This window comes from Miscanthus floridulus, chromosome 19 (assembly GCF_019320115.1).
Source record: "Miscanthus floridulus cultivar M001 chromosome 19, ASM1932011v1, whole genome shotgun sequence".
Taxonomy (NCBI): Eukaryota; Viridiplantae; Streptophyta; class Magnoliopsida; order Poales; family Poaceae; genus Miscanthus; species Miscanthus floridulus.
Genome location: NC_089598.1, coordinates 99,495,112 through 99,521,998, shown reverse-complemented (window position 1 = coordinate 99,521,998; position 26,887 = coordinate 99,495,112). Strand labels below are relative to the sequence as shown.

At 48.0% G+C, this 26,887-nt stretch overlaps 1 protein-coding gene across 7 annotated transcripts; it reads right to left on the bottom strand.

Moving 5' to 3' along the window:
• Positions 1-611: 611 nt before the first annotated feature.
• On the bottom strand, positions 612-25,699 carry LOC136529534 (myosin-17-like). 7 transcript variants are annotated; one of them, XM_066522608.1, is made up of 14 exons: positions 24,313-25,699; positions 23,780-24,238; positions 20,200-20,365; positions 19,856-20,029; positions 2,690-2,844; positions 2,416-2,583; positions 2,184-2,324; positions 1,998-2,068; positions 1,797-1,896; positions 1,675-1,723; positions 1,535-1,591; positions 1,372-1,452; positions 1,158-1,240; positions 612-1,067 (listed from the first exon to the last, which is right to left on the bottom strand). In XM_066522608.1, the coding sequence occupies exons 5-11, from the start codon at positions 2,720-2,722 to the stop codon at positions 1,569-1,571; spliced, it is 585 nt and encodes a 194-aa protein (XP_066378705.1). In that variant the 5' UTR covers positions 2,723-2,844; positions 19,856-20,029; positions 20,200-20,365; positions 23,780-24,238; positions 24,313-25,699; the 3' UTR covers positions 612-1,067; positions 1,158-1,240; positions 1,372-1,452; positions 1,535-1,568. The 7 variants fall into 7 exon arrangements, with proteins under 7 accessions (XP_066378705.1, XP_066378707.1, XP_066378703.1 ...); XM_066522610.1 differs by having other exon boundaries at positions 612-982; XM_066522606.1 differs by having other exon boundaries at positions 612-1,240; positions 23,780-23,836; positions 24,171-24,238.
• Positions 25,700-26,887: the final 1,188 nt, after the last annotated feature.

Below are 26,887 nucleotides of genomic sequence, written 5' to 3'. Positions count from 1 at the left end.
AAGTCCTCGTACTGTTGTACAGTCATGCCCAAAACACGGAGCAGATGCGACTAGTCGCCATTCTTTCGGAGAAAAAAAAATCCTTTTGTCTGAAAAAAATATCCACAACAAGAGGTCCGTTCTAAGCAGAAAGGATCACGTACTCACGGTGCTCACTCTTGTGTTGAGCACAAGAAAAAAAAATGTGCGAATAGGCTAAACACGAGAGCCTGAGAGGAGCTTTGGAGCAACTGCAATAATCCAGAGGAATGTCAAGAGCTTTTTAAAAAACAGTTTCTTTCCGGGTGTGTTACCTTATCCTGAGGCTTGCACTGATCTTAAGAGGCCATATAATCAACCATTATTTCTTTTTTAGTTTGTGCAATTGATCTTTGTTGGATCCAGGACGAGGCAGGTAAAAACTGTCTGAGCCGTTCAAACTTGTGGATTCTGAAAAGTTTAGTCAACAACACAACAGTAACACAACGCTTGGAAGGAACAATATAATGGAGGCTCGCCGTGCTGTTCCAAAGCTCGACACTGTTTGACTGTTTGGACAAGATGCAGGTTGCTAGTCCTTAGGCCCAGTTTAGTTCCCAGAAATTTTGCAAAATTTTTCACATTTCCCGTCACATCGAATCTTTGGACACATATATGAAGCATTAAATATAAATAAAAAATAAAACTAATTACACAGTTTAGACGAAATCCACGAGACGAATCTTTTAAGCCTAATTAAACTATGATCGGACACTAATTACCAAATAACAACGAAAACGCTACAGTGCTCATTTTGCAAAAATTTTTGCATCTAAACAAGGCCTTAATTGTTTGGTTTTTGGGAGGCAATGGCGCATTTCTCCACGATAGATGGTGGTATCTGCACTTCAGTTACGTCGAATTCTGTCTCTGACCTTGATAAGTCATCCACCGAAAAAGGGATACTGTAATTATCGCCCCGTTTGTTTGAACTTGTTTGGCTGATAAGCCATGGCTGAAAATACTATTGGCTGATTTAGTGTGAGAAAAATACTGTTCGTTGGCTGATAAGCCATGGCTTATAAGCCAAACACGACCAAATGAACAGGCTGTATAAGTGCCATGAACAGCATTAGATAATACTCCCCTCAAATAAAAATAAACCTAATTTTTACTGAACTTGGAGTAGGGAGATAAACCTTGTGTCATCATCCAACAAGAAACTAGCGACGACTGCATTTTCTGAGTCCTCCGTCATCCGTACTCTCATTTTTTAGATGACCTACAGTTTTTTTTTCCATCGTCGTCAGGTGCGTATCTTTAGATGTAAATAACATTGATAGCAATACTGTTTCATGCAGTAAATATGAAACTTGAACGGACTGGCAATTAAATTAAGTATAACATTACTACCTCTGATGAAACAGTGTGGGTGCCATATTTATCATCCCAGTACATTGTGCTGATTCGATACAGCTGCTGTATGCTAAGAACCTGAAAGTAATAAAAGAATGAGCAACAAGGCCGTAACAGTAGATAAAGATAACTTTAATTGGGCTGAAAAAAAAACACTTACAGGGCACAGATCGTTGGTGATTTCTTGCAATGTCTTATTTGGCTTCTGATGAAGAACCTAATAATACAATCTTATTTAAATTATTCAATTTCCTCCCAGGAAGTCGTACGTAAAACATTCTCTCAGTATAGACCACTTACAAACAGCCTGCCTTATATGCTTTAGTTCATCCCAGGAAGTACCTGCGTACTTTGTACACCACATACTATAAGAATAAAAATTAATTATGTAGCCTGGCAAAATAAGAAGAGTTCATTCATACCTTTTCTGTTCCAGAAATGCACCATTCTGCCAGCTCTGCCAATCCAGCTTTTACATATTCTCCATTGCTAAATGAACAGCACTCCCGTCGGAGAAGCAGACTACAAGATATGACTATCTTAGAAGAACTTAATGGGTTATTTCAGTGGGAAAAAAAGATAAAGGGTGAAAAGGAAAAAGAGAAAAAAGAGTGGAATATTACCTATTAAACAACTGGACATTAAAAAACGAAAATACTTGAGTGAACAACTTCCTGATTAAAAACGAAGGGACCTGCAAAAACTATTATCAACAGAAGGCTTGTTTCTTTCAAAAGAAAACAGTAGAAGACATGCCAGTATATCCCTACACAAAGAAATAAGTATGAACTCATATTTAGACTACATACATAATTTGCTTTCAAGACATTCAAGTTGTTTGTCAAAATTTTCACAATGCTCTGCCAATGAGCCTTCAGAGTTTGTTGCGCTAAAGCATTTGCTTGAGATTTAGCTCCTTTAATTAGACTTGCACGAGCTGTTCTTGGGGCCTGCAAAAATAAGCTTTTATCATAAAAGGTCCTGAAGTTTAATCCCTTTTGTTACAAAATACTAGCAAGCATCCTGGTAGTTCATTCACACCTGGATGCAAAGACCAAGCAGTGGAGATATCTCTGTTTTCAGATTGTCTCTTATCATTCCATAGAACTTCTCAAGCCATGTTGTAAGCCGCTGCTTGAAAAGCAGAACAGGATACTTAGCTTCTTCAATGAAAGGGCCCCCGCCTTTTTGTGCTGATGCTTGAGTCGTCTTCGGTTTTCATAAGACATGATTCAAATGAATCAGCAATTTTCAAGCTAAAACAGCACTGCTAAGAACACACACAAAAAAAAAAGAGATATGAGAGATGCCTTACTGTGAACATCTTCCCAATTAGTCCCTGAGTCATCTTCCCAATTAGTCCCTGAGTAGTGGAGCGAATCCAGATATTTTTAATGTTTGTTGGAGAAGCACGAGCAATGTGGATGAATTGGAGAGCCAATATGGTAACTTATCATTGCTGTCCCGAGCCTGTAGGAATGAACAAGAATGTTCACTACTCCCTCTATTCTCTTTAAATGATTTTTTTCTTCAAATTTGTGCTCTTGAAACTACCTTGACTGGCCACATGAAAATTATATCATTAGATTTGTTGAAGAAAGTCATTCAATTATTTTCTTAATTTGTGCTTTGGCATCTCTAGAATGTTAAGTATGTCACATGTCTATTCTGGACCCCCAATGTCGGGTCTAGTGGGCCTAGCGAAGCCCAACGCAGGGCCCTAGCTGGCCTAGGGCGCCTCCTGCGCGCGACCAGAGGGGGGCGCGACAAGGGGGCCACGACCCTTGCCGCCCCTCAACCTCCCCGTCCGAAGGGGATCCGAAATAGACTGGAGGTTGGATAAAAAAATTAGAAAAATAAATTAGAGATTTGTTTACAAAAATATATCAGGATTGTTTAGGAAATAAACTAGTTTTGTTTGGGAAGGAGAAGTCTAAATCTATAAGGACTCCTCCTCTAGGTTTGCTTGGGAAACAGGTACAGTAGGGACTATAAATATTGGGGAGATGTAATAATTCAATCTTAAGCCAGAATTGAGCAATTGCTCCTTCCCTTATTCTTAGCTCCGCCTCCCTGCCTCTCCTACTCGCCAACGCCGCCGCCGCCCTCCTGCCCTAGCACTGCCGCCCCAACAACTGTCCCCCCCCCCCCCCATCAGACCTTGACACCTGGTATCTCGGAGACCATCGCATCCATGGGCGACAACAATACCATCACGGAGATGAAAGCCATGTTCGAGACCCTAATCACCGACTTGACCAAACAACTTGATGAGGTCATGAACAACTTCGCCATGCACACGCCAGATTGACCAACATCGAGCAAGAAGGCTCAAAGGAGACCACCGAGGCCGCCGTAGCAAAAGCAACGATGGAACGTGGAGCCGCCGCCAACGAGCTTAAGAAGGCAACCAAGCAGGCCATGGAGGCCACCGGTCATGCCTTCCTCAAGGAAAAGGAGACGTCCACAACAATGGGCATCCCTGACATCGTGAAGGAACTGACGAACAAGCTGTTCGTCGCTGGCAGCAACAAGGAGGAACCTTCCCAGAACACGCTCCAACCACCTTCCCACATAAATCACTAGAACCCAGCTCTTTCCCAATCCTCCATCCACGCATCCACAAGTTGTCGTTCCCAACCTTCGACGGCAAAGAGGATCCACTGAAAGCCCTAGTTTGGTTTTGCATAATTGATGAAACCTACTTGGACTAATCCTTATCTAAAGTGATGAATGAGCTAGGGTGGTCCACGACCAAGTGTTGGAGCAAGATGAAGTCCATGGTGATGTTGGTGAACATGTGATGATGATCAAGCTCTAGACTTGGAAAAGAAAAGAAAAAAAATAGGCTTAAGGAAAAGGTATGTTTGATAGGGCCATTTTATTTTGCCACTCAATACACCAAGTGGGTGTGAGTGGATTTAGAATAGATAGTCGTACTATGAAGAAAGGAGAAATTCATTATGAAATGTGGTTATCAAAGTACCACTAGATGTTCTAACTCATTGCATATGCATTTATATTCTAGTGAGTGCTAACAACAACAACAACAAAGCCTTTAAGTCCCAAACAAGTTGGGGTAGGCTAGAGTTGAAACCCAACAGAAGCAATCAAGGTTCAGGCACGTGAATAGCTGTCTTCCAAGCACTCCTATCTAAGGCTAAGTCTTTGGGTATATTCCATCCTTTCAAGTCTCCTTTTATTGCCTCTACCCAAGTCAACTTCGGTCTTCCTCTACCTCTCTTCACGTTACTATCCTGACTTAGGATTCCACTACGCACCGGTGCATCTGGAGGTCTCCGTTGCACATGTCCAAACCATCTCAGCCGGTGTTGGACAAGCTTTTCTTCAATTGGCGCTACCCCTAATCTCTCACGTATATCATCGTTCCGAACTCGATCCCTTCTTGTATGACCGCAAATCCAACGCAACATACGCATTTCCACGACACTTAGCTGTTGAATATGTCGTCTTTTCGTAGGCCAACATTCTGCACCATACAACATAGCAGATCTAATCGCCGTCCTATAAAACTTGCCTTTTAGCTTCTGTGGTACCCTTTTGTCACATAGGACATCAGACGCTTGCCGCCACTTCATCCACCCTGCTTTGATTCTATGGCTAACATCTTCATCAATATCCCCGTCCCTCTGTAGCATTGATCCTAAATATCGAAAGGTATCCTTCCTAGGCACTACTTGACCTTCCAAACTAACATCTTCCTCCTCCCGAGTAGCCGTGCCGAAGTCACATCTCATATACTCAGTTTTAGTTCTACTAAGTCTAAACCCTTTGGACTCCAAAGTCTCCCGCCATAACTCCAGTTTCTGATTCACTCCTGTCCGGCTTTCATCAACTAGCACTACATCGTCCGCGAAAAACATACACCAAGGGATGTCCCCTTGTATGTCCCTTGTGACCCCATCCATCACTAAAGCAAATAAATAAGGGCTCAAAGCTGACCCTTGATGTAGACTTATCCTAATCGAGAAGTCATCCGTATCTCCATCACTTGTTCGAACTCTAGTCACAACATTGTTGTACATGTCCTTAATGAGCCCGACGTACTTCGTTGGGACTTTATGTTTGTTCAAAGCCCACCACATAACATTCCTTGGTATTTTATCATAAGCCTTCTCCAAGTCAATAAAAACCATGTGTAGGTCCTTCTTCTTCTCCCATGGTTGACCTTCCGGGCATGAAACCAAATTGGTTCATAGAGACCCGCGTTATTGCTCTCAAGCGATGCTCAATAACTCTCTCCCATAGCTTCATAGTATGGCTCATCAACTTAATTCCCAGGTAATTTGTACAACTTTGAATATCCCCTTTATTCTTGTAGATCGGTACCAATATACTTCTCCTCCACTCATCAGGCATCTTGTTCGATCGAAAAATATGGTTGAACAGCTTGGTTAACCATACTACAGCTATGTCCCCGAGGCATCTCCACACCTTGATTGGGATACCATCCGGTCCCATCGCCTTACCTCCTTTCACCCTTTTCAACGCTTCTCTGACCTCAGATTATTGGATTCTCCACACAAAGCGCTTATTGGTGTCATCAAAAGAGTCATCCAACTGAAAGGTTGTGTCCATATTCTCACCATTGAACAATTTATCAAAATACTATTGCCATCGATGTCGGATCTCATCCTCCTTTACCAAGAGATGCTCCCTTTCATCCTTAATACACTTAACTTGGTTGAAGTCCCGTGTCTTTCTCTCACAAACCCTAGCCATCCTATAAATGTCATTCTCTCCTTCCTTCGTACTCAAATGTTGGTAAAGATCCTCATACGCTCTACCATTTGCCACACTTACAGCTCGCTTTGCAGTCTTCTTTGCCACCTTATACTTCTCTATGTTGTCCACACTCCTGTCATGGTACAAGCGTCTATAGCATTCTTTCTTTTCCTTAATAGCCCTTTGGACTTCCTCGTTCCACCACCAAGTATCTTTAGCCTCGCGTCCCCTTCCTTTGGTTACTCCACACACCTCTGAGGCTACCTTCCGAATGTTGGTTGCCATCTTGTCCCACATATTGTTTATGTCGTCTTCTTCCTTCCAAGAGCCCTCTTTGATAACCCTTTCCCTAAATACCTCTGACGTCTCCCCTTTCAGTTTCCACTACTTTGTTCTTTCAATCTTAGCTTGTTTATCCCTACGGGCACGCACCTGAAAACGAAAATCTACCACCAAAAGCTTATGTTGAGAAACAACACACTCCCCTGGTATCACCTTGCAATCCAAGCATGCTCGTTTGTCCTTTCTTCTTGCGAGGACAAAGTCAATCTGGCTACAGTGTTGTCCGCTACTGAAGGTCACTAGATGAGATTCTCTCTTTCTAAAGAAAGTGTTGGCTATCATCAGGTCAAAAGCTACCGCGAAGTCTAGAACTTCCTCCCCCTCCTGATTCCTACTACCATACCCAAAACCTCCATGAACTGCCTCGAAACCTACGCTTGTAGTACCTACATGCCCATTAAGATCTCCTCCTATAAAAAGCTTCTCACTACTAGGTATAGCTCTAACCAGGCCATCTAAGTCTTTCCAGAACTGTCTCTTAGCACTCTCGTCGAGGCATACTTGGGGGGCATACGCACTAATTACGTTCAAGACCATATCACCAACGACAAGCTTGACTAAGATAATCCTATCTCCTTGCCTTCTCACTCCCACCACACCATTCTTGAGACTCTTATCAATCAAAACTCCTACTCCATTTCTATTCGCGACTGTCCCTGTGTACCAAAGCTTGAAAACCTGTATTGTCCACCTCCTTCGCCTTCTGACCCTTCCATTTAGTCTCTTGAACGCATAATATATTTACACGCCTCCTAGTCGCGGTATCAACTAATTCTCTTAACTTACCTGTAAGTGACCCTACATTCCAACTACATAAACGGATCCTAGTTGGTTCGACTAGCTTCCTTACCCTTCGCACCCGTCGACTCTGATGCGAAGACCCTTGCTCATTTTTCACTACACCCGGGCGCCGATGTAGCGCGCCACTAAGGAAGCGACGACCCGATCCTTGGTTACTTGACACCATGCCCAGATCACGACACGGCGCGTCACGGGGGTGACGACCCGGCCCTTGCCCATTTAACACCATACCCGGATTCCGATATGGCGCGTCGCTAAGAGGGTTATGCCCCAACGATTTTCTTTCGGGTTTCATCTCCATTTAAGTGGCTAAGTTTTTACATTGGCTCGCCACACCTAACACAACCCTCCTCCTTTACCAGCGCTTGGGACCTGCTATGCTGGGACACCAAAGGCGCCCCACCATAGGCGGAGTTTAGTGAGTGCTAACACCCTTGAAAATACTTTGTGAAAATGCTAACACACATACACAAAGGTGAGACACTTTATGGTTAGCACTTAGGGAGCAAGGGTGAAGAAGTTGGAGTTGAAAAGGAGAAGAAAGAGTGGACCAGACCTTGGTTTCGGTTGGACCGTACCTAGGGATGGAGAGTCCGGTTGTCAACCCAAGCCTGCAGGCAGCGCAGGCACTCGGACCGGACCCTGCGCTGGGGCACGACCGGACCCACGTAGGAGAGTCTGGTTGAGAGGCATTGGCGCGGGCGAGACACGTGGTCACAGTGAATTGATCGGACCCAGGGTCAGGGTCCGGACGCTCGGCACTGGACTCGGTCCAAAGCATATGGGAGCTCTCGATGTGAATTCTGTCACGACCGAACCCTGGGGACTCGACGCGACCGAAGCCGACGGTGGCGCTTCGCGTGAGTCCGATCAAGGTGTTGGTGGCGCGCGGGTGTTGTGGACCAAACCCTGAGCGAGTCCGGTCGCCTGGACCGGACTGAGTCCGGTCGGTCTAGAGCTCTCGGGATCCTTTCTGGATCGCTCCGGACCCACGTGTGAGAAAGCGACCCGACCCTAGTGAGTGAGTCCGGTCTGTAGCAAACTTTGCACGCGCAGTTAAGTGACCGTTGGCGATCAACGGACGACGTTGAACGAAGGGCCACGTGGCGGCCATCGGGGGACCGGACCGTGCCTCAAAGTCCGGTCGCCCCTGCACGACCCAAACGGCTCTATTTGTTTGGGGCCTCTATAAATTCGTGTTGGCTGGCTTGGGCTCACTCTCTTGGCCATTTCTATTGAGAATACAACCTTGTGAGCCTAGCTATTCTTGTCTCACTCGTCTTGCTTGATTGATTCATCATTTGGTGAGATTGGAGAGCATCCAAGTGCATTGCTTGAGTGATTGCATCTATAGGCACTTGGTGATTATATTTCGCTACGGATTTCTCTTGTTACTCTTGGTGTTTGCCGACACCTAGACAGCTTGGAGCAGCGAGGATCATTGAACGGAGGGTGGTGTTTGTCTCCGGCTCTGGATTGTGAGGGGTTCTTGTGCCTTTCCCGTGCGAGATCACGAAAGACAACTCTAGTAGATTGCTCGTAGCATGTGGATCCCCATCTTGTGGTGGTTGTGCGGCATTTGGTAGCGGGCTAGGCGTGTGAAGCCTATTAGCGCATGAACCTCCAAGTGGGTGTATCGCTACAACGAGGACTACCTTGCCGATAAGCAAGTGAACCTTGGAAGAAAAATCATCGTGTCATATTGTATTCCTTGGTTATTCTTTGGTATTCATTGATTGATCACTTGCCACGGTGGTATATCTCCTCTTTCATTTTGTATTTACCTTGTGTAGAGCTTGTGGTAGTTGTAGCTAGTTGAGTAGCTTAGCTTCTTAATTGTAATTAGTGTAGCGACAGAACCTCTCAAAGCTGAGTAAGCTAATTTAGAATTGCAATTGGGTCCTGCTGTTGATGGATGGACTTGAAGACCAAAGAGCTTTGTCAGACCTTGAAACAGCCTTCAAAGCATTAGTGAAAGACCACCTTGCATCCTTGCTTGAGTCTAAAAGAATCTACTGGAAACAGAGGAATACAGTGAGATGGGTAAAACTGGGGGATGAAATTACTCACTTTTTCCACACAATGGCTGTGGGGGGTACGACCCCGGATACCCACGGCAGACTACATGGGCTGCGCCGCCAGAGGTGGTCCGGCCCACAAGACGAAGACTAACGATGCACGGTACTGCTCGGCGCGTACCGCAAGACATCAAGGGCGATATCCTGAAGATGCTACGAGATCTGTTAGGATATGCTCGATCCCGTGATTCCTATAACCTGTTATTACTTACCGGTTATCTCCTATATCTAACCGACTTGTATCCCTATCCCCGGCTATATAAAGCGGGTAGGGGACCCTCTCAAAACACACGCAATATCATACGATAGCCAATACAAACCAACAGACCACAGGAGTAAGGTATTACGTCGTGCTGACAGCCCGAACCTGTCTAACTCTTGTGCCTCTGTTGCCTTCTTGTTCTTGATTACGCGCATCTCTGCCGATCAATTTACCTTCGTGGGATACCCCTCGGAGGACTGCCGACGATATTCTGTCGACAGTTGACGCGCCAGATAGGGATGTGCGTGTTGTTTCCATGACGAACAAGATGGCACACTTTTCAGGCTCTTCGTCCTCTCCAAAGCCCGGCCAGATCTTTATGGTCGGATCGATCTCCTAGGTCCTCAATGCTGACAGAGACGGAGAGATCATCAAGCCGGTGCAGATCGATTCTGCGCCAACCACTCCAACACCTGCAACGGCAGATCCGATCTCGGAACCGCCTCCGAGGTCGTTTTCACCAACAACTCGCCGTCTGCTGCCCCACTACTCGAGGAAGCAGATCGGCAACGACGATCTGATCGCATCCATCGATCAGATCGACCAGAAGCTCGTCGACTGCCTCTCCCTCACGGAATCGGCTCTGACCACTCTACTCTGGTTTGGCACCGACCACCTTCCGGTTCCAATCTATCGAAAGCCGATCGCAAACTCCAGGGGATACGGCCACCATCCATCAGGATGCCCTAAGGGACAAATTCGCCGACCAGATTGGAGACATCTATTCTCTCGCCGACCCGATCGCCGACTGTCAATATGCTGCAAATCGGCCAACGTCCCGAAGAATCCCTCCACACCATCCTGGAGGAAAATCCAGACTCTGAGTCCCAGGGCTCTACGGAGATTGTTGCCGAAACCGCTGCCGTCCAACCTCCTTTTCCACCCTTCCGTGGAGGCGGGAGTTTTAATGTCAGCATTGACAGCCCTCCACGGGATGGAGAAACCGATGAGGACCGCACAGCTCGCGTCAACAGAAACGCCAACCATGCGCCTCTAACAGACGCAACACTCGACAACAAGATCGGAGTCAAGCAATCTAAGAAAGCTAAGTCAAGTCGCTTCCTAATTAAATATTGTTATTATACTTCCAGATATATCCGTATGTCTGCATGATTCGGTTGGGAGAAACCTAATCACATCTTGTTGTTGCTCATAATTTCTGATCGGATACGCAAGATCGTTTCCGTGGATCACGACAACCAGCAATCAGGAAAGGCAGCCGGCGATAACGCGATGTGGAGCAGCGTTTCCACCAAAGATGCTGGCAACCTCACGTATCTCAGGCATGCAAGGAAGATCTTGGATTGCGCCCTCACCTCGGCCGGACACGCTCAAGGACTTCGCCTCCCCACGTGGATTGACTCCGTCAGGCTCTGATTACGTCCATTCGCCTACGACTTCGCGTACCCGTCCGAGCTGTCAAACGAACCGTCCGAGCCGTCAAGCGAGCTGCCCACGTCGCCGACCAGTAACATAAGGACAACATCGCCCGGACTACTCGCTCCGATCGCCTGCCGCGTCGCAATGATGACAACCGTGACCGTCGCCATGATGACAGTTCGGAAAGCTCGAGGGCCGAGCAATTTCGTACACGCCAACCAGATAACGCAATACGCCACCGACCAGATGTTCTGTCTAAAGCTAAGTCATGCTTTAACATTTTTCTAAATATTCCCCAACCTTCATATATCTCCATGATGTTTTCTCCGAGTTGTTTTGTCCATGTTTGTTCTCCAACCGATTTTCTTTCATGTATACCATCTTAAAGATGACATACAACTAAGCCTAAGGCAAATCCCCGAACAGCCATGTTGATGCTCGGATGTTCCCAGAGACGGCCCTGTCTCCGGCTCCTCCCTACACGTGCACGAGCGTCTGCCCTCTGTGTTATGGGTGGTCGGCAGCGGCTCCTTAGCGACGCCCTGCTCTTCCTAGACGCACACGGGCTCCGCGCTATGGTTAACAGGCTAGCTAGGGCTAGAGATTCAGCTACACACTAACTAGTCGGACAGTTTATATTAAATATAAACAAAAGAAAACTTAATGTTTACAATATACTCAAGATATTCTTCATCAACTCGCCGACCAACCACGTTCTCACTTGCGTTACTAGAAACAGCCCTGTTCTCGATCTCACTCCTACACATGCACGAGCGCCAGCCATCTGCGTTATGGGTGGTCGGCAGTGGCTCCTCGGCGACGCCTATACTCTTACGCGTAAATGGGTGCTAAGCACTCTACGCTATGGAGTATGGGCTAATCGGGGCTGGTGATGCGATACAGAACCAACTGGAAGGAAGTTACTCATATTTAAAATATGATCACTTCAAACAAACATAATGTTTATCTACTCCGCACTGTTTTCTTCATCGTCGAGTTCATATATTTTATTTTTACATCATATACTACCTATTCTACACATTTGTTTCGCAAGGGCACGGCTCAGTCAACAAGCTTACGCTCAGGGATTGGACAAGATGAACATCGTCTGGGTGGTCGGACCACCTATCGGACGGACTTCACCGCCAACCAACTGCTCGGCACTCACTCCTGCTCGGCGTTCACTTCGCCGCCGACCAGTTGATTGAACTGCTCATCGCATGGGCTTCATCGTCAGCTACGCTGGGGGCTCGTCAGCTATGTTGGGGACTCCTCGGTGTTCGGATTCTTCGTGCAAGAGTCACCAACTAAGCTGGAGACTCCCTTGGTGGTCGGTGTGCTATCAAGTTGCTCCATGCTGTTCGGATCAGGGTGTTGATCTTGGGCAGCACACCCGGGGTCTTGTGAAGTACATGGCAGATGATGTTGACAAGCTTTCATTAAAAATTCTTTGACCCTGCTACAAGACATCTTCAAAATCTTCCAGCAGGCTCAGGGACTACGTGTGTACACGTCATCTCGCGATGACTGTATTTATTTCTACACTGGTTTCCAGCGACATTGGGGACTGGGCCAGCACCTGAAGACTACTACTTTGGACCCTGGCACCACGTGACTACTTCACCTACTGCCAGGCTCGGGAACTAAGTGGGTACACCTCACCTGGCGGTGAATGTAGTGCTTATTTTTTTATTTAACCTCCTTATTGACGGAGTCTAAGTGGCTACACTTCTCCTAAGTGGAAGAATTTTCAAATTTTATCTTGAGCCACTTACATCTTTCTGGCAAGCCTTACTTGGCTAAGTCCGAGGTCTCCTAACCAGTTAAACTGGTCAGCATTGACTTTCACCGCCCAGGTCACTAGTTAAATTGGTCGGCTTTGATTTTCACCGCCCAGGTCACAAGTTAAACTGGTCGGCTTCGACTTCCACTGCTCGGATCACCAGTTAAACTGGTCGGCTTCACGTCAAACTGGTCGGACTTGTTCAAGACGGCGCTGCTCAAAGGATACAAGGCGCTCGGGGACTAGCTGTGGGGGGTACGACCCCGGATACCCACGGCAGACTACATGGACTGCGCCGTCAAGGGTGGTCCAGCCCACAAGACGAAGACTTACGGTGCATGGTACTGCTCGGCGCGTACCGCAAGACATCAAGGGTGATATCCTGAAAATGCTACGAGATCTGTTAAGATATGCTCGATCCCGTGATTCCTGTAAACTGTTATTACTTACCGATTATCTCCTAGATCTAACCGACTTGTAACCCTACCCCCTGGCTATATAAGGCGGGTAGGGGACCCTCTCAAAACACACGCAATATCATACGATAGCCAATACAAACCAACAGACCACAAGAGTAGGGTATTACGTCGTGCTGACGACCCGAACCTGTCTAACCCTTGTATCTCTGTCGCCTTCTTGTTCTTGATTATGCACACTTCTGCCCGATCAATCTACCTTCGTGGGATACCCCTCGAAGGACTGCCGAAGATATTCTGTCGACAATGGCCACCATAACACATAAGAAAAACTTCATAATAAGTCTAGTCAAGTCGGATGGCACCAGCACCACTGAACATGAGCAGAAAGCACATTTGTTGTGGACATAATTTAAGCTAAGATTGGGAGTCAGTGAGTTCGCTAATATAGCCTATGATCTCAGCTCCCTGCTGAATCAACATAGCGTAGAACATTTGGATGAGAACTTTAGTCAACATGAGATAGAAATGGTGATAAAGGGCCTGCCAAATAGCCATGCACCAGGGCCCGATGGCTTCAATGGTCTGTTTATCAAGAAATGTTGGAATATCATCCAAAATGATTTCATCAGGCTTTTACAGGACTTCTCCTCACAGAACATTGATCTAAGAAGTATCAACTCTTCATCAATTGCACTAATACCAAAGAAGGAGAATCCTGAATCAGTTGATGATTTCAGACCCATCTCCCTACTGAATTATTCACTCAAGTGCATTACCAAAATGGCAAAATTTTGTCAGCAAGGTTACAAAGTGTCATCATTGAACTTGTTCATCCAAACCAGTATGGATTTATCAAAGGAAGAACAATACAGGATTGCTTGGCATGGGCCTTTCAGTTCCTCTACCTATGTCATAATCCAAGAAAGAAATCATTGTCTTGAAATTGGATTTTGAAAAAGCATTTGATAAATTGGAACATCCTGTCATCCTAGAGACTCAAGCACAAGGGGTTCTCAGATAAATGGATCAACTGGATTCACAATATCCTGAGCTCTGGGTCCTCCACTGTGTTACTAAATGGCATTCCTAGCAAACCTTTTGATCGTAAAAGAGGTGTTAGACATGGAGACCCTCTATCTCCCCTCCTATTTGTGCTGGCTGGTGATTTGCTGCAGACAATAGTAAACAAAGCATGGCAAAATGGTACCTTGAAGCACCCTCTTAGTGACAGTTTTGGTGGGGATTATCCAATCTTACAGTATGCTGATGACACTTTGCTCATCCTCCCCGGTGATGCCAGAACCCTGTTCAACCTGAAGGGCCTTTTAAGGTCCTTTTCTGACAGCACTGGGCTTCATGTCAACTTCAGCAAGTCTTTCTTAGTGCCCATTAACACCACTGAACCCAGAGCCCTCCATCTTGCCAACACTTTTGGCTGCAAAGTAGGGAGTATGCCCTTTCCATATTTGGGACTGCCTTTGGGCACCACTAAACCCACCCTACAGGAATTCTCCCCCCTCCTTTCAAAGATAGAGAGAAGACTTACAGGTATCAGTAACTTCCTCTCCTACAATGGCAGACTGATTCTAGTGAACTCAGTTTTTTCTGCTCTGCCTACCTTCTACATGTGCAGCCTGAAAATCCCACCACAAGTTATCAAACAAATTGATATCTATAGGAAACACTGTCTGTGGAGCAGGGGAGATATAAATAGAAAAGGATCTTGCTTAGTGGCATGGGAAACAGTTTGTAAACCAAAGGATCAAGGTGGGCTTGGTATTATTGGCATAGGCAGCCAGAACAATGCTCTATTAATGAAGTATTTGGACAAATTCTACAACCAAGCTGATACTCCATGGGTTTCCTTAATCCTTAACCTGGACAAAGTTTTATGCCAATACTCAAACACCCCCTCAACTCAGGAGTCTAATAGGCTCATTTTGGTTGAAGGATGTGATCAAACTTTTTGATAAATTTGAGAGTATTGCCTCCTGCAATCCAAACAAAGGGATTACTGTCCCCTTCTGGTCAGGCACTTGGTCAGGGCAAGCATTCAGGGAAATATATCCTCAGTTATTTTCTTTCACCAAAAAGCCAAAGTGCTCCCTCAGATTTTTTTCTCAGTCATGAAGAGAACACCACTTTCAGCCTACCACTGTCCACCCAAGCAGCTGAGCAACTGACTGATATTCAAACTCTTCTACAAGACAGAGCCGGGATGAAAACATAGATGATGTCTGGACCTATAATTGGGGTAATGCAAGATATAGCAGCAAAAAAACTTACAAGATCCTAATTGGGCACACAGAAGCCTCTCCTCTTTTTTGCTGGCTTTGGGGATCAAGCAACCTGGGCAAACATAAATTTTTCTTTTGGCTCCTTATCAGAGACAGACTCAATACAAGAAACTTGCTACGGAGAAAAAATATGGCACTTGATGATTATAGCTGCATGCTGTGTAACACAAATCAAGAAGAGACATGTTTTCATCTGTTCTTTGAATGCCCATTCAGCCAGGAATGTTGGGACAGAATCCCTATAAATTGGAACCTGAGCCTGCCACCACTTGATATGGTTATTGTAGCTAGAACTAATTTTGGACATTCTATTTTCAGAGAGATATTCATAACTGCTTGCTGGGTGCTTTGGACAACCAGAAACGTTGTCATCTTCGATAATGGTCAAGCCAATGTCAATACTTGGAAATTGCAGTTCAGGGAGGGAGCTTGGCCTGGTGTGCACCAAGGCCAAACCAGAGAGACATACTTCACTTAGTGTTTGGAGAGATAGCTATATGTAATATTTTCCTCTTTTTTAGTTTTTGGCCTTGGTGGCTTTGTAACACTGTACATATTCCATTATTTCATTTAATAGAAAAGCAAAAAAAATAGGTAGGGTACTCCCCTGCTGACCTGTTCAAAAACTAGTGTAGCGAGTAGTGACATAGCCATTGAGTGCTTAGTGATCATAATTAACTAGAATTGTTGGTAGGTGGCTTGCCTTTTGAGTAGAGCTAGAGCAAGACGTATTTCGCCATTTAGTTATCTAACAAAGTTGCTCTAGTGTCTTTATAGAAATGTTTATAGGCTATTCACCCCCCTCTAGCCATTTAGGACCTTTCATCCACTATCATGAATTAATCGATGTGAGCAATTTTTTTAGAGGAAAAAAACACTAGAAAACGAGTAAGTCCGGTATGCCTCTTTTCATCTAACAGGCGGCGCCCAACAATGGTACATGTGGCTCACACAGGATAAAACAATCACCGACTGGGCCTACTTCGCTCGCTGCATCAACGAGCGCTTCAGACCACCTACACCTACACGACGCAACCCGCTAGGGGAGTTGGCATCCCTCCAGAAGACTAGCACTATCGACGATTACACAGAGCACTTCCTGGCACACGTGGCTCTCCACGCGACACTAGATGACCAGCAACAAGTGAACATCTACACCGCCAGCCTACTCGGACCACTAAAGACGGATGTGGAACTCCAGAAACCACAGGATATGGAGATGGCCATGTCACTAGCTCAGGCCTACGAACGTAAGGCTGCTGTCGTCGCCGACTCAAACAAGTCCACTTCGATGATACAGCCAACAGCACGCACCCTCCCACCAAAGGTACTGAGCTACAACTCCCGCAGCACCGGTACCACTATTTACATCTCCACCAGCTGCCCCAACTCGCCCCTTCAAGCGCCTAACACCGGAGGAGATGATGGAGCGCCGCCATATGGGGCTGTGCTTCAACTGCGACGAGCCATTCACCCGCAGCCACAAGTGCAAGCACTTGTTCAACATCATGCTCGTCAACGACTACGACACCGACGCCAGCCTCATGATGATGATAGGCGCCCATAACTCAGGTGTGCGTGGTTGGCGCACCATGTTCTTGGCTGGCGTCATCCTCGGCCAAGGCATGCGCATCCTCATCGACACAGGCGCTACCCACAATATCACTGACATCAACTTCACCAGGCTTGTGGGAATCATGGAGCGCCGCATCAACACAACAATCATTGTCGGCAGTGGCACCGAAATCACTTGCTGAAGCGCTTCCTACAACATCCCTCTACACATCAACAACGAGACGTTCCACATCGACGCCCTACTTCAGCAACGACGTCGACGTCATCCTCGGCACACCATGGTTTGCCGACATCGGCAACATCCTTTGGAATTTCGCGTTGCTGGAGATGCAATTCCGAAGGGGCGAGCGCACCATCACCTTCAACAACATCCAGGACCGCCGACCCCTGCAAAATGTCCTCGCCTTACCTGCACCAATATCAATACTACCGGCGCCAAGACAGGGCGTGCCTCGACCACGTTCCCCACCACCTCTTCCTCACAGCGACGTTTCCTAGGCAACAACACCGCATCAACCAAACGCTCTCGACAGAATCAGCAGTCGGGCGGCCGTCTTCGATAATCTCCGTCGAGAAATATTGCAACTGCCAGAGCTAAGGACGATAGCTCTTGCCATCATCAACAACGCAACGTCTGGGGACTAGTCTCTCGACCGAGGCATACTCTTCTTCGACCGAGGCATACTCTTCTTCGACGGACGCTTCTACATTCCAGCCTCATCACCACTATTGCCGGATCTACTGGAGACTCTTCTGCTTTGTGGCCACACGGAGAACCTACGCCTCCTCACGGTAGGCTTCTATACACTGCCATTAATGTCAGCGGCGACCTACAACTTACCGGCGAGCATCCTGCTGACACATCCGTGGCCACAAGGCATTGTGCCCGCCGCCACCACCGTCTTCTTCAATGACACCACCAACACAAGTCACAACGACAATCTGCTGCCACATGACGGGCTACATACTCCCCAACGCCAACAACAGGATACGCAGCTATAAGCGACCTCATCGAACTCTGCCCTACTTCACCTTGGACGCCGGCATCAATCGGCCAATACTGGTAAGAGCACACCAGGTGCACGACACTACAGCAGCAACAAGGACACACCACTACTACCTCCACGGCTACCACGGCATCCTTCGCTACTCCTTCGAGTTCATCATCGACCAAACCCACGACAACAAAATTCGAGCTCCAGTGATACGTGGGTGCCTCAACCTCTGCATCCAGGTGACATCCACATCACAACCACTACCAACCTCTGCATCCAGGCTACATCCATAGCACAACCACTACCCGCTAACGACGTCAACACTTGGACAATGATTCGGCGCGAGGACGCGTCGAGTGGAGAAGGGGGGAGATGTCACGTCCGATATGGACCCCCACGTCAGGCCTAGCGGGCCTAGCGAGGCCCAGCACAAGGCCCTAGCTGGCCTAGGGCGCCTCCTGTGCACGACAAGAGGGACCGCGACCAGGGGGCACGGCCCTGCCGCCCCTCAACCTCTAGCGTCCGAAGGGGATCCGGAATACATGGGAGGTTGGATAAAAAAATAGGAAAATAAATTAGAGATTTGCTTATGAAAAGATATCAGCAGTGAAAAACAAGGCGACATTCCGCGGTCGCCTAGGCGCGACTAGGCGCTGGGCGGAGGCCTCCCGCGGGGCCTAGGGGGTGAGGCGGACATCTAGGCGGTGGGCGAAGAGGACTAGTGGGGAAGGGACGCGTGGGGGCGGCACGGAGGTCGGGAGACGATGGGGGAGGAGCTAACGTGAGGCAGCGGCGGCCGGTGGGTGAAGAGGCGGCATCAGGCGGTGGTGGCGGGCAGATCCGCCAAAGCAGGGACGTGTGGGGGGCGGCGTGGACGTCAGGCGGCGTTGGGTGAGGAGGTAACGTCGGCGGGGGCGGCAATGACTGGTGGGGAAGGAGGCGACGTCGGGCGTCGGGCGATGGCGGCGGCGCAGGGCGAGCGACGGAAGCGAGCGCGAGCAGAGGAGGCTGGGAGGGTGAGAGACGGGGCTGGGAGGGGAGGGGATAAGACTTGGGCGTGGGAGACTTGGGCCGTTATTGGGCCTCTCCTCTTTCTCCCCATTCTATGACCATTAATCTGCTATTTTTTCCTTTTCTTTTACGTATTTATGCATATATTAGCTACCGCCTAGAAAAACGCCTTGAAACGCCTAATCCCACCTAGGCGCGCCTAGGCTCTAGGCGGTGGGTCACCGCCTAGAGAGCGCCTAGCGCCTAGAAAAACATTGGATATCAGGATTGTTTAGGAAATAATCCAGTTTTGGTTTGGGAAGGAGAAGTCCAAATCTATAAGGATTCCTCCTCTAGGTTTGCTTGGGAAACAAGTCCAATAGGGACTAAATATAGGGGAGATGTAATCATTCAATCTTAAGCAAGAATTGAGCAATTGCTCCTTCCCTTATTCCTAGCTCCGCCTCCCTGCCCACGCCGCCACCGCCCTCCTGCCCTAGCACCGCCGCCCCAACAGCCGCCGCCGCCCTAGCCCAGGCTCCCGGCTGGCCCCTAGCACAAAATGGAATGTCACATATAACTTTCGTACCCCTTTACATGTACTTTATTTCTGATTTTGAAGTTCTGCTACCCTGATGATATGTGGAATTGATTTTGAAGTTAGGTATGATGGCCCCCAATATGAAATTGGTGAACTTTTTTGCTAAGAGCTGACAGTTTTTTGTTTTTTTCAATCTCGGTGCCCATGTGCCGTTACCTTATAGAATATTAATTAACATAAGTTATAATACTCAACAGATTTGTCCTGCTTACCTCTATTTCCCATGACGACATAATCTGAATAACATCGTAGAAAATAAGAGGTCTTTCAGCTTCAAATGATTTCCAGTGTAAAAGGCACCTGTAGATAATAACAGCTGCAGTAGGCCTACCATTGATGAATCCCAGGTCATGAGATATACACATAGTCAATATGTTGAGATTTTCCTGGAGCACAAAACTGCCACATCAGGATATAGAAATTACATCTGTATAGCATGAGGATCAAAAGTAACAGGACAACTATGCATCCATAGGTCTTGGACATAAAGAAGATAGTTGCCAATGTTTGGTGCAAGTTATTAATTGATCATTTGAAGAAAGGTTTACAAACTTACATGAAAGTGAGACCGTTTGGAGCCCATTGTCCTTTCTTGTAAGCATCTTTGAAATCTTTTTTTTTTAGACCAGCAATGTTGTATGACTAACAGTAACTGACAGATTTTTTTTTCTTGGACAACTAGGATTGCGATGCAACCACTGGCAATGACACCATGAAGACCTCTAGAATGCAATAGTATACTATGTGAGTGGTGGACAATATTGTTGATTTAGTTAAGGAAGGCATCAAGGTATGTACAAATGTATGCATATGCATTCATGTATTTCATAAACCTCTAACAGTACAATTCCCTTCCGTGCCCCTTTTAGCTCAAACATTGGGAAAGCACGGTGTATGGTCGTAATGGCATTCCGGAAGTTACATTGTCCTTGTAATCGACGATATATTCAATCTCATCAGGTTGACTTTCAAGAATATCCTGAGGCATTTCAACTCTACCCCGTGGAATGCCATGTATCATTTTCAACACATTTGGTGTTATCAAACGAGGACTGTTTGGGTCCAGATTCAACAAAATAACATCTTCGTTATTGTACTTCGCAACCGTGCACTTAGAAACTATCCATAGGATCAGACCTCTAAAACACAGGTTAGGTTGTGCAAGGAGATGCTAAGACAAGGATCAAACTCAAGCTTTCTTATCACAGAGATTGTTCTTTTTTATAGTTGTCCACTTAATTCTATCAAACCTGTTGGTTTGAATCACATTTGGGATCCTCCCTTCAATCAAAGAAACAACACTTGCGTCAATCTTTTTCATTTTTTGGAGTCATGTCAAGTACCTGTCACTTATTTTTTCTCGAACAACGCAGGAGAGCTGCGTGTCATTTCATTAAGAAGAAATAGAACCAAAGGGCCGGCAGGAACCGGCCCAAGTTTAAAAACTCAACCCCCACTTACACACCACCAACAGGTAGCAAACTCTTTACAGAAACAACAACAAAAACCCTGACCAACCTAGCCACAGATCTAAGCGGCCAAGGACAGGGACCGGGCAAGGAACTCTTGGAATTTAGAAGCTCCTGCCAACCCCCATAAACCGGCTATCACTCGGAGCAAATCTGGTATGCTAGGCCTGGCATGCTCAAAAACACAAGAGTTCCTGTGTTTCCAGGTTTCCTAAGCTACCAGAATAACTAAGGAGTTGAACCCCTTCTGCAAATCTTTTGGAATAAGCCGAAGACCTTTCCTCCACCAACTTGAAAATTTGGTGTCTGATGTTGAGGGCACCAAAGCAGGTAGATGTAGGGCTTGGAGAATTGAAAACCAAACCTGCCTGGTGAAGACACAGCCCATAAGGATGTGTTGTATGGTTTCTTCCTCTTGATCACAAAAAGGACAAGCCTCTGAGTGGGGCAAGCCTCTTTTAGCAAGACGGTCAGCCGTCCAACAACGATTATTGATAGCCAACCAAATGAAGAACTTGCACCGGAGTGGAGCCCAACTCTTCCAAATCCTTTTCCATGGAGCAAATTTGATGGTCCCAACAAAGAAAGCAGCATAAGCTGATTTGCTGGTGTACGTAGGTACCTGACAGAGTTAACTTCCATCTAAACTGATCAGCAGGGCCACGCCCTCCACTAGATCCCAAATATTGAGATAATCCTCCAAGACCTGGACAGTACAAAATTAAGCCTATTAGCGGGTTCGCAGGCTAGCCCCCTTGCATCCCTACCTCTAATTAGTAAGATAGAATATACGATTATTGTACCCAGAAATATTGTTATAGTCAAGGTTTATTGTATCTAAAAAGGTAAAATCGTCAATGAAGTCCACTGGGTCTGTGTGACAACCAGCTATTACTTAGCTAAGCAACGGTGGAGAAAGGTGGCCACATGAGTTATTACAGATCACAAGGTCTGCGAGGGCGGACCTTATATCCACATCCACATATATAGACTATTTCATTCTCCAGTCAAGGTTAGAGAGTAGAGACGACATAAAACACGATTCATTCAGTGGCTTGCCTATTCGTTCAGGATGTTCTAATCATCATCTTATCTCTATTTGGTCACACAAAGTTTCAAGAATGGTCTTTTGCAAGTCCTATCATCTTCCTCTCTCCTTCAACTATGATTTCGCGAACTATTTGGCCACGCTTGATAAACTATGATTTGGAGAACAGTAGTACACTGAGAGAAAAATAACAAATTAAGTTTAGGGACATTGAATTGAAGGTGTCACCGTTACAGTTCGGATACAATTTTGCAAGATGGAGGACGTCAGCAGAGTGGTAGGGCATCAGTTTCAAATCAAAGGACAGAAAAGTCTGAGCAGCGAGCACTAACATGGCAAAGCTTTCGTCCCAGACTCCGAGGCTAGAAATGCTGCTTCTGCAAAGTCTGGATCAGGATCATCGCCGACAGTCCTGCTACGGCCTTCTGTCTCGGCTAATAAGGTTTTAAGGACGCGGCTAGTAGAGTATTTTCTTCCCTTTTTCTTTTTTTCCCTAAGGGGAGAGAAAATGACGCGGCGACTTGCCTTGGCTCATTAGTAAACGACGCCGCAAAAGGTGGGCGAGAGGCGTTTTGGTTTGATTTCGCTTGCCAAGGCCGCCGGGAGGGGAAGATCGGCGACACATCACCCATTTACCCATGGCGGCAGCGACGCTCCCACCCGCCTCCGCCAAGGAGGCGGTCCGGGACCTAGCCAGCGCCATGTCCTCGCGCCAACAGCTCCTCCCGCTGCGGTCGCGGCCTTCACCCCGTCCCCCTCACCGCCACAGGTCAGTCTCAGTGGGAGTAGTTTCTTTCTTTTTTAATTAATATTCTGACGTGAGTTTCATTTGCGTTAAACAGGCCGCCACATCCCACATAGGTGTTTTATAACATTACCATGTACTAGTATATTGCCCGTGCTAACGCTACGCGGTGTCTAAAAAAATAAATCAACTAGTGAAAGAAAACAAACTCACAAACAAGTCCACAAAAAATAGACCACTAATCTAGTAGTAAGCTAATAATGACATAAATTAGATCCCTAAGAAAGCACTGAGCATTGACCGAGTCATTGGCAACTATAGGACCTGGAGCCCTGAGATTAGTAAGAAAGCTTCAGATTAAAATGAGGACAATCTGCAAGGGACAAGGAAACATAAGCAACTCCCTAACGTCAAGAAATATAGGGCTTCAAAAGAGGAACCGCTCATCTATACATGTATTGACTTTTGTGACACCAGGATAAAAAAATAAATGGTGACATCAGGATAAATAAATAAAACAGGATAGCAGGATAAAAAAATAGAACATGAGATTTGGATGTTGCAGTCAAATGGATGAATCAAGAAACAAGGAAGAAAATAGTAAGATTAAAAGTTGCAACTATTATTACTTATATGATCATAAAAGCTTGTGCATGAAAAAACAAAGATGCCAGGAGATCCTAAACTGAAAAACATATATATTTCAATGATAAAAGAGCCAAGTAGAGTACATACATGTGCTATTTCTAAGTTTTATGAATAAGAAGAAATATTGTTAATTTAATTAGTGAGCCCGCATAATAAAAGGGCAACATTAAATTCATCTCAAATACACATAGTGAACAGTAAACAGTTATGGGCCCCTCAATCTTACAATTGTTGTGCATGATTTGTCAAACATCCTTCTCTCTCCTGTGTTCCATTCAGTAGGCTACAAGAGCAACAAATGGGACAGGCTTACATTCAGTAGAATACAAGAGCAAAAATGGAACCGGCTTACCCAACGTCACCTATGGAAACCAACATCCCCACTGCTACAATATCAATAGCTATATGAACCGAAAGATTAGAAGCGCATAGCTCAGTTTCTAGCCATAAATCCTAACATCTGAGTTTGGGTCCTGTAATTCATACTAAGAAGAGGGCTGCAAATCGGATAGTTCACACAGGGAAAACAAAAAATTCCATGTCTGTTCACTCTTGCCATTTAGCGTGAAACATTGAGAATGCAAGGTTGGGATTTTTAGAACGGACAAGGCACTAACCTGCACATCTAATATCGCATAATCACCATCCAAACCGGCAACAACGGCATGCTCAGCCGTTAAAGAATCTGCATAGATAGAAGCTAGTAAACTACAAGCCAAAGAACAGTGCAAACAGAGCTCATATGGCAGATGCGGTTACCTCATGTGGACGGACAAGAGCGCAGGAGCAGTCGAGCTGCACCACCTCTGTTCCAAGGCTCTGGTTGGATGCAGCAGGTGGTCCGTTGTGCCGAGCTGCTGCCGACCACAAATAGGTTTTTTTTTCAATTAAGCGGCATGAAGGCGCCGCCAGCGTAGAGGACGCCAGGCCTTCAACCGGCAGCTACAACAGATGCCACCGCCCCACACCAGCGGCACCCACAGGCCACAGCACGAGGTGGAGCTTGAGGACGAAGGAGCGCAGGCAGGGGCGGTGCACGGCAGCAAAGCGCTCTTGAGCGGGATGTCGACGACGTCGTCGCCCCTGGCGGCGGCGCCGAACCCGACAGGCTCATCAGTCGGCCGGAACCCGTACTGCTGCTTGCCGCCTCCACCTCCTCCATTCTAGGACGCAACAGGGACGCCTCCAACCGCCTCCATCTCCTCCTCGCCGCTGGCATGCTCGTCGCGCTTCACTCCCTTCCCCGCCGCGCCGCCATGCGGCTGCACCGCTCCGACGGCGACGACGGCTCCTCCACGGCCCAGTCGCGCCAGCACTTCGCACAGGGCGCCCAGCCCTCGCCCGCGCACGCGCCGCGGCCCCCAAGCCCCCCGGCCGTCTCCGAGGCCGGCCCTCGCCATCGCCCTCGATCCCGCGACGCCGCCCCGCTCATTCTCAAGGCCCTCGCCCTCGACATCTAGGGCCACTGCCTCCCCGCGCTGCGTGCCCTCGACCTCGGCCACCGCATCCCCACGCTGCGCGCCCTCGACGCCGCCCTGGCGCCGCCGCTTGCCCGCTCGAGGGTTTAGGCTCGAGGGTTGAACACGAGGGTTTAGGGCTCACGGGCGGCGAGGGTTGAACGCGGGGATCCATGAAGAAGAAAGGCAGGGCGGCGCGTGAGACGAAGCGACGGGCGTGGGTGATCTACTGTACCTGGTAATGGGCTGAACACCAGCCCAAAACTCCACCAAACCAAATGCTTAAGGTAACGCCCACCCAATCCAACCCACCTCACCATTTCTGCTTCTTGAACCAAACCACGTGCTAATTAAAACCAGATCAGACCACGCTTGATTCTTTGGACCGGTTTGCAGCGGCGGTGGCCGCGCGCCCGGCTCGCCACGGCGGCTGCGCGCATGGCCGGCGAAGCCCGCGCTGCGGCTGCTACTGCCTCGATGCCATGCCTGCTACGGCCATGCCCGCTGCCATGCCTGCTGCGGGCCTGCTGTGGCTGCGGTAGCCGGCTCCTGCGCATGGCTCCCCGTCGTCGAAGGCAACCGGCCCCAAAGACAGGCCTCGTCGACCATCGCGGTTGATGAATGATGACGACAGCTTGCCCCGAAGCCATGGCAGCAGTGGCCACGCGCACCTAGCGCTCCCGGCGACGGCGGCTCCCGTGCGCCAGGCCGTTGGCTTTCGCATCCGCAACTTCTACTATGGCAGGAGCGACGGAGCTCAAACCCAAATCAAAACGAATCCATTCTGACGCCGGCAGGACGCATTACTTTTTCTTCTTCTTCTTTTTATTAAGTCGACTTTTAGCCCTTAACTATTGTGTTGGTCTAATTTTAACCCTCATCTATAAAACCGTCTAGTACCGATATCCCAACTGTCAAAATCGTTTACTTTTAGCACCTAAGCGCGGGCAATGCTGTTTTGACCAACGTTGAGCGGTTTTAACACGCAACCTCCATCTCAGTGACATGTGGGGCCCACGCGTCATCCTCACGGCCATGGCTCGCCGGCAACCGGCCAGCTGTGCTGCTCGCGCCGCCGCCCTGCTCGTGCGTCACGCGCGTCGTGCTGCTCGCGGGCGCTGCTCCCTCCGACGCGGCGGCGCTGGCCTCCACTCCTCTCACAAGCGCGGGGCTGTCATGGTGCTGTGTCGTCGCCGTGCTGGTATTGCGCCCGTGCTATACCGAGTTGTGCCGAGCACTGCCGCTGCCACGCGGTGCTGCTGCCGCGCCGTCCCAAAAGGCGCAGGCCGCGCTGGCTCCATTTGTGGCAGCGCCCGAGGAGAGCCTGCGGTCCTGGTCCTGCCCGCAGCCCGTGAGTGCGGACGACGGATGGATGGACGGACAGACGTCACGTCGTCGGGCGCAGGCAGAGGCCGGAACCCGGAAGCGTTCACGGCAGTCGAGTCGAGCCTTGCCGTGCTGTCAACCTGCCTGTACGGACAGACTAAGCGGCCTCGTCACGCCTTACCGCGTCACGGCCGCGGTGACGCGCAACGCGACGACCCGGTCGGTCTGGTACGTATAGTACGCGTCGTCATGTGCCCGTGTGCGCAGTGCAACAGCCGTGCAGGGGTGCGCTCAGCTCTCGGCTCTCGGCCTCTCGCAGTCTCAGCGGCCGGACTCTGAGCAGGAGCAGGACGGACGGAGGTCCGTGGAGGACCGAGTGGACGGGCCGGGGCAGGAGCTTCTTCCTGCCCGAGACAAGGCGCTGTAGAAGCGACGAGCCAGAAGTGCCCACGTCCACGCCGAGGCGCCAATGCCAAGTTGCAGCGGCGGCACACGAGCAGGGCGACGATGCTCGAGCAGGCTGCTGCTGCGGTGCGCGAGCAGGTTGCGAC

Excerpts from the sequence above, each read along its gene's own strand:
- LOC136529534 (XM_066522605.1), bottom strand. The coding sequence starts at position 2,722 with ATGACTCAGGGACTAATTGGGAAGATGTTCACA. Across the intron at positions 2,584-2,689 it reads TAATTGGGAAGATGTTCACA|ACGACTCAAGCATCAGCACA; the intron begins GTAAGGCATCTC and ends TGAAAACCGAAG. Across the intron at positions 1,724-1,796 it reads GCATTTCTGGAACAGAAAAG|TACGCAGGTACTTCCTGGGA; the intron begins GTATGAATGAAC and ends TGGTGTACAAAG.